The sequence below is a fragment of the Electrophorus electricus genome, chromosome 12, assembly GCF_041902795.1.
Source record: "Electrophorus electricus isolate QZ-2024a chromosome 12, ASM4190279v1, whole genome shotgun sequence".
NCBI lineage: Eukaryota > Metazoa > Chordata > Actinopteri > Gymnotiformes > Gymnotidae > Electrophorus > Electrophorus electricus.
Window position 1 is genome coordinate 970001 of NC_137508.1, and position 7500 is coordinate 977500.

The window sequence follows — 7500 nt, forward strand, 5'->3', positions numbered from 1 at the left end:
ATACAGGATTTAAGTCCGTTTTTAAAAAATGACTCTTCCAATTGAATACATTTCACACATATTAACTACATAGAAACTATTTCAGAATGACTACTTAAGTGCTGAATAACAGATATTAATTTTTCCAGCTGCTTTGAACTGTATGTATCTTTATGACGACGCAAGGCCGTTATTAAAATGGGTGTTATAAGAGTTTGTGGCTTCGCTCAGGTCTTACAGACTGTCCTGCTGGAAATACGCCCCACTGCAAATATGAAGCAATAACTACAATTCCCAGCATTCCGCACAACAGTTCACCTTTGCTACAGAGCCTCCTATGCCAGTGAATTGCAGGAAACGTTTGACAGCATCGAAAACGGATTTTACCGACATGTATGCGTTATACTAGTTAATCAGCCTTGTAAACCACATTTATATGAAACCTACTTCTTTTCGACGAATCTTTTGGGCAAGTTGAATAGCAGGAACGGTGAGCAGAGTGTTGGCGATAGGTGGGAGCCTGCGGTTATCGTCACTCCGCTGCTGAGGTGCAAGTAACTTAAAAGCAGCAAATAACACTTTAACAACAACTCGCAGCATACGACCCAAGAACCTCTCCATCCGTCTTGGGGCCATTGCGAACAGATTACAGCAACGCCACGACCGGTGTGGCTTTGGGGAAAGACACTTTACTGCCCCCACCCGGAAGCGCGGTGTAACGGCACGCCGTGACCCCAACGCGTCTTAAAGCAATTCATTTGGCTCATTGTAAATTCTCGTTTCCACACAGTCAGTTATTGGATAATAATTGTTCACATTTCAGCTCACTCAGGCTACAGTAACCTGAGTGTATCCCAATGTTGAAAAATATAATTATATAAATATAAACAAATCGGTCAATAAAGACAAAATGAGAACGATTGCAATCTACTTGGCTGCCACAAGAGGGCGACGGAGATCGGCCTAAACAAGGAACCAATCATTTTTAAATTGATCATTTTAAATCATTTTTAAATCAAGGACTCAGTCAACTCACTCAGCCCATCCTGAAAGAGTTCAACTTTAACACACACTAATACTACACTAACACACAATAATACAAATGTGATTATTTGTCATGCCAATAAAGCACCACTGAACTAAACTGAATATTGAAGTGCTTAAATATGAATAACCTTTACAATTACCTTTACAGTGGGATTGAAGATTAGCAAACTATGTGTAGTTTTCTTGCTTTTGTTTAGTTGTTTAGTGGTTAAGGTACTGGACTTCTAGTCAGAAGGTTGCTGGTTCAAGTCCTGCCACTGTTGGGCCCCCGAACAAGACTCTCAATTACTGAAGTTGTGCTCAGTCATGATTGTAAGCTGCTTTGGGTAAAAGCATCAGGTATATGTGCAACATTTAATCAGAAAGGTGTAGATGAGGGTTATACAGACCTCAATATAAAGAAACTGACTTAAGTTTAACAACTAAACTTGTGACTACACATGTATGGTGGCTGTTTAAAAATTGATGGTGGACTTTTAGCGTATTAATAGGCCTACACAGCAAAAAAAAAAATATTTAATACAAATAAAAATGAAATTTAAAAAAAGACAATGATTTAACATTAATAACAACTACATGATTATTGCATTTGATATCAGCCTATGTCGTTATTGTTTGTTGGAGGTTGCATGAGGATCTTTTGATTTAGATCAACTTAAGGATGTTTGGTTTAGGTACAAGAGCCTTTCAAGGACTGATATCACGGAGAGGCATTATTTCTTAAAAGTGCAAATTAGGGATATTTTTATTTGTTATATTCAGGTGTCATAAACGTTTACTATTAGTCATGCATACTAACCGATTGTATTGTATAACGAGGATAGCTGGGAATAAACAACTGAAAGACTAAATTACAAGTAATCAAACGTCCACATCCACATGCACAAACATAACAGCACCACCGTGTATTTCACACCACGTGTTCATCCTGGGAAGGTGTTACAGATCTGGATGACACATGCACCTGCCTAACTATGTATGATGCAGTTTAGAAACGGAGATGCTGTCAGACCGCCTCTATAACCAATCGTGATGAAGTCACCCAAACCAACCTCAGGCGTTGCACCGTCTAATGACATTTAGGGAAGACGTCAATGTTGTTCAAAAACCCCACTGGTGCCCGATGGTAATTACAAAAAACGCCCCACAACAACAGCGGAACCACCAAAAAAACCCACAAACCGCTATAGGAATATTAAAGGGGGATTCCTCACTTCCACTTCCCCGAAACTACGAGCATTTTTACACTTTATTTCGAAAATGAAACTGGCCGCACGTTTCACCGCGTGTGGCACGTAGGCTCGTGCGTTAAAGTAGCCCGCGCGGGCCATGTCAGTGCTCTTTATGACAGTAGAATCCTGCTGTTATTATTATTATTATTATTATTATTATTATTATTATGTGTAAAGACAGAACAGAACTGGGAAAACGTTTATATCTGCTTTTAAATCGAAATTCTATAATAGATTATTAATGTAGGAAGGAACAGAGTGGCCGTGGACTCAATCCGGACTCGGGGTGGTTTCTGCTACTGAATCCAGGGGCGCGTGCCAGAAATGGACGAACTGCGCATGCGCAACGCCTGCCGTCCTTCCCGTTCAAGACCCGCCCCGGGTCCTCGCCAATGAAAGCACGAGGGCTTGACCGTGGCCCAGACAAACGGAGCATCCGCGAGCGGCCGAGACCGACCGAGACCGAGCTGAGTGCGACCTTACACGCGACGACCGAGTCCCAGGTAAGGCGTGACGGGCTGTTCTGATTCAGCGCCGGTGGAGGAGAGACCTGATGTAAATCATGAAACGGGAATATTAATAAAGCTGTAAAAATACGACCGAGGGAAAAACATCTCTAATACGTTTATCGTGGAGGCGCAGCAGAAACCGATGGTGTTAAATCAGAAGATCGCAGTGGACCCTGTCCGTGATGATGTTAGTTTCTACGAGCAACCGGTTTTCTCGCAGTAGGAACAGTCTGAAACATCTCACCAAGGGCTTCAGCCTTCTTGTGTGAAGAACACATGATGTGGTGCCTTATGCAGCTGTCTCGCTATTACTCGATGCGTTGTTCCCCAAAGCGCGCGCTGAAGGTCGTGCAGACGCACCGTGATAGCCGCGCGCACAGCGGGGGTCGTTTATTATAACAGTCGCGGTCTGCTTCGCAGGAGGCTCGGGGGCAGTAGTTACGCCACCGGGAGAGCGAGCTCAAGAGAGTGGGGGAGGAGAGCGCACGAGTCTGACAGCGGATCAGCGCGCGGTATCGCTCGTGTCAGCGCCATCAACGCCGGGACCTGCACGACGGTCGGAGCTGAAGTGGAGGAGCTGCACTGGTCTGGTAACTGGTCTGCACTGCGGACGCCGGTTCAGTGGCGGAGTTGTTGCACCGGGGACCCGCTTTTCAACATCGGGCCATGGCGCACGAGCTCGTCGGAATCCCGTTGTAGGTGTGATTTACGTCCGTCGTTATGGATCGAGAGGAGCCGGTCCAGGACGCTGCGGACCTGCCCTTGCACGGACCTCACGGGCCCAGCAGGATCCGGCCGTCGTCGTACCGGGCGCTGCGGAGCGCCGTGTCGAGTCTGGCGCGGATCGACGACTTTTTCTGTGAGAAGATCGGCTCAGGTTTCTTCTCGGAGGTTTTTAAGGTGATGCTTTTCATTCCACATCGGCCTTAACATCTCCACCTCTCGCGTTGTCCAGTCAGTGCATGCGTCTGGATTTTGCTCAGTGGTTTGAGATGTTTGAGATGTTTTATTTAAAGCATATTTTGTGTCCCACGAAAATAATTGTGGCACTGACTGCAGTGATCTTAACTTGGGCTGTAGAGTGTAATAACCTACAACTGATTTATCTTGTTTTTTAAATACGCCGTTACTGTACATTCAGTTTAGTTTCTTAATAGTTGTGAAAGTTTTAGGTGGGATCGCAGGTGATATCATCTGCCTGTAACGATCAGCTCCAGGTACACACCTTACACGTGGACGTAGCTGTGATTATTCAGGAATGGTCACCGTTGGTCACGACACCCTCTCAGGGGTAAGAATATAAGAATATAAATATAAAGAATATACATTTATGGGTAAGATGGCACACAATTATCAATGCGAACCATGAGAGTATCTGTATGTTTTGTTTTGTTTTTTTTTGTACGTTTCATCTTGTTATTTGTACAAAAAATAGTTTTAAAGCACTTTTACAGAAAATTCCGGCCTAGAGCTGTAGTGTAGGGGAACCTCCCAGATATGGGATAAGGAAGAGATCTCCAGCCAGGCTTATTTAGCAGACACAGGATAGTAAATTTTTATATGAACATTAGCAGACAGATTTAAGCAGAGGTGCTCAGACCTTACAGACGACAGTTGTAATAAGCCACTAGCCAGTTTAAATGTTAAGAAGCAGGTAAGCGCTCACAGGAAGCTACTAGACATCCAGGACAGCTCAGTTGGTGGTGACCTCCAGCACGTCCAGGCGAGGCTGTTAGATGTGCTAGATGTTCCAAGGCAGGGAGACGAGGAGCTCGTGAAGATCCCTCTCTGGAATCATATCAGGCAGGTGCAGAGGGCAGGGAACCCAACAGGAGGGAAGCTCACGGCAGGCGACATGAGTATGCATACGACAGAGGGGCAGAACAGGTCGTTAGGTAAGTGTAGAGCATACAGTAATTAACGCTGGGTGTACATGGTGATCATTAACTAACGAACTGACTAAGCAAGCAGCTTATGCCTGAAGATTTGGACTGTGTCTGAGTCCAGGATGCTCGGAAGACTCTCTCTTCAGCCTTCTGCTGTATTCATAGGTGCCAGCAAAGAGCCTTCAGTTTGTGATTAAAGTTGGCATGGCAGATCATAATGGGAAACACGATGGCTGAGTTGCTTCGACGCAAGACCCTTCAGAACTCTGTAGGTTAACAATAGCATGTTATAATTGACACTTCACCAGGCAGCCAGAGTAACACTGCTGACACGGGCGATGTGAAGTGTCTGATTCTGAGGAGTCTGACTGCTACGTTCTGAGCTAACTGGAGGTGATTAGACACCAACTGCAAAGTCTACAGTTCAGGGTTATATTTTGATAAGAAGTGCTGGGTTGTGTTATTGATTAGTGTAGAGCCGAACAATAAAAAAGCAATGAGATTCCAGTATCTGAAATATCTTATTGCAGTGTGTTTGACTGGTATTGTGAGCAGTTTATTCTGTGGTTTTGTTCCAAGTTTAGCTCCAGATGTGCATTTGTGATCTACATAGTATCAAAGATCAGAAGCATAATTATATTTGAGAACCAGATAAAACTATATATGAGATTCATATAGTACTAACTGAACTGTATGATTTTATACTATGCAGGTCTTGTTCGTGTGTGTGAGTGTGTGTGTGAGTGTGTGTGTGAGTGTGTGTGTGAGAGTGTGTGTGTGCATCAAAGCCCAGACTGTTTTCTGCCATTTTTATTCTTGAATAGACAAAGGTTGATAATTGTAATTTTAATAGATATTTGATGTTGAGATGTAAGAGAATTTATTTTTTCTCTGTATTTAAGGTTTTTTTTACCTGTTAACCGCCTCCAATCCGGACGGTACACACACTTCCCTTCGGCCCCACGTTCCACAAACCATGACGCAAATAAAGTCTCATGAACTCAAGTTCGTTCACATCAGTAATAATTAACATGCATCACAGCCTCTCCTCTGTGGGCTCTCTGAGCTTCCTGTGAGGTGTAATGTACACAGATCACGCGCATACCTTTTGTTTTCTCACTTTGTAGACTTCCTTTTTTGTTGTTTGAACCTGTCGTGTTTAATGGTGGACAAACACCACATGACGCCACATTTGTTTGCTCTGGATATGAGCCTTGTTGAGTGCTGAGAGACTCCTGACTGACTCCTGACTGACTCCTGACTGACTCCTGACTCCTGACTCACCAGAGTTTGTCTCCAGCTGGTTTGGACGGAGGACTGTGCACCTCTTTCTCTTCATGAGAAACTCTTAGCAGCATGTTTCCATGTGAGAATAAGATGTTTGGTCTAACATTTTAGTGGACCTTGCTCCAATTACTCTGAACAAGAACTGATCGAATCCTTTGATCAAAACTAGATCAGGATGTTTTTGAGTGGCATTTGATCGATGCGATTTTTGCCTCATCTGGAGGGTTATTGATCAGAGTCCTAATCAGGGATGTAGTGTTTTCTCTTTTTGCATTGATACCTCTGACAGCAGGAATTCTAAATTCCATTTCGGGGCCCCTCAGGCTGACGTGTAATTGGTGCGTGCAAATGTGATTTTCCCTCTCAGCAGTGCTGCATGGTCAAGCATAATGAGTTGCTCTCTGCCTGTGCTTTATTAGTGTTGTAGGAACAGAGCCACTCACTGTCTTGGGTAGGATTTACCTACACAGATGGTTATTGGTTTGGGAATCAAATCAATAAGAGCATTGATTGAGGCGGAATCCCACCAGGACCAAACATTTAGTTTGTTTCCAAATCAGGTTTGGGAATATTCAGATATCTAGATATGGGATTTCTTATCTAAATAGTTTTAAATAGGGTTGCACTACTGGTACTGTGTGTAGCACATAACATGTCATACCAGAATGAGCTGTGTAAAAAAATAAATACCCACATTTATGTGTTGTCCACATCCTGAGCATCTCAGGAAATCATGACAGGTTTTACAACTTTGAGTCTTGGTTTGTGCAAGAGCCACCAAACAAATGATTTTGGTCAAAAACTGCAAGTGCTTTTAATATGTTGCATTGTCTTACAGTACATTTATGGCATTTAGCTGACACTTTAATCCAAAGCAACTTACAATTATGACTGAGTACAAGTTGAGGGTTAAAGGGGCACAACAGTCACAATTTGGCAGTGGTGGGACTTGAACCAACAACCTTCTAATTACAAGTCAAGTACCTTAACCACTAAGCTACCACTGCGAAATAAACATAATCAGATTTTGGGCCATACCACATTGTCAATGTCTAGTTTTTAATGAAGAAACACATCATGCTTCTCACATAGCCCACAGGGTAGTTCTTCTGTGTAGCCACACTGACATAGCTGTGGAGTGTGTTTTTGCTGCCAACCGATTTATGATTTACTTTAGACTTTTTTGGATTTAAACATAGCAAAATTGAACATAAGCATTGTAGTTGCGAAATGAATAGCAACATTTCTAAGTGAAGAGCAAACATGAGGTGTTTTCTTAGACACAGGCCAGCTGTTGTTTATTTGCATGTCAGGTGTACTGTGTTGAGGCCAGTGTGGAGTGTGGAGTGTTGGTGTGTGTATTTCTCGGCATGATGTTGTGAAGATGACCTTGGGTTCCAGCAGGTTGTCTGGGATGATGGGTAATCCAGTAAACCTGTTGGTGTTGAGTGGCCTCTAACACCGTTACCTCCTAAACTCGCCACACTCCCCTAAGCCTTCACCTCCTCAGTCTGTTTGCATCTCCACTCCCTTCTTAATTCACACTTTTATTCTCTTGCT

At 43.4% G+C, this 7500-nt stretch overlaps 2 protein-coding genes across 6 annotated transcripts in view; one reads left to right on the forward strand and one right to left on the reverse strand.

Annotated features, from left to right (window-relative positions):
- faah2a (fatty acid amide hydrolase 2a) overlaps positions 1-1288 on the reverse strand; it is a 6830-nt gene extending 5542 nt beyond the window's left edge. The window contains exon 1 of the mRNA XM_027027461.3: positions 427-1288. Coding sequence (XP_026883262.1) covers positions 427-615 — 189 coding nt within the window. The 5' untranslated portion in view covers positions 616-1288. The remainder of the gene's footprint in view (positions 1-426) is intronic.
- A 66-nt stretch (positions 1289-1354) lies between these two features.
- The window catches only part of tesk1a (testis associated actin remodelling kinase 1a), a 14207-nt gene continuing 8061 nt past the window's right edge, over positions 1355-7500 (forward strand). Inside the window, exons 1-2 of one of the 5 annotated variants that reach the window (XM_027027459.3) lie at positions 2645-2761; positions 3188-3667. In XM_027027459.3, the coding sequence (XP_026883260.3) occupies positions 3488-3667 (180 nt within the window). In that variant the 5' untranslated portion in view covers positions 2645-2761; positions 3188-3487. The other 4 variants (XM_081724657.1, XM_081724656.1, XM_035531577.2 and 1 more) reach the window with 4 other exon arrangements.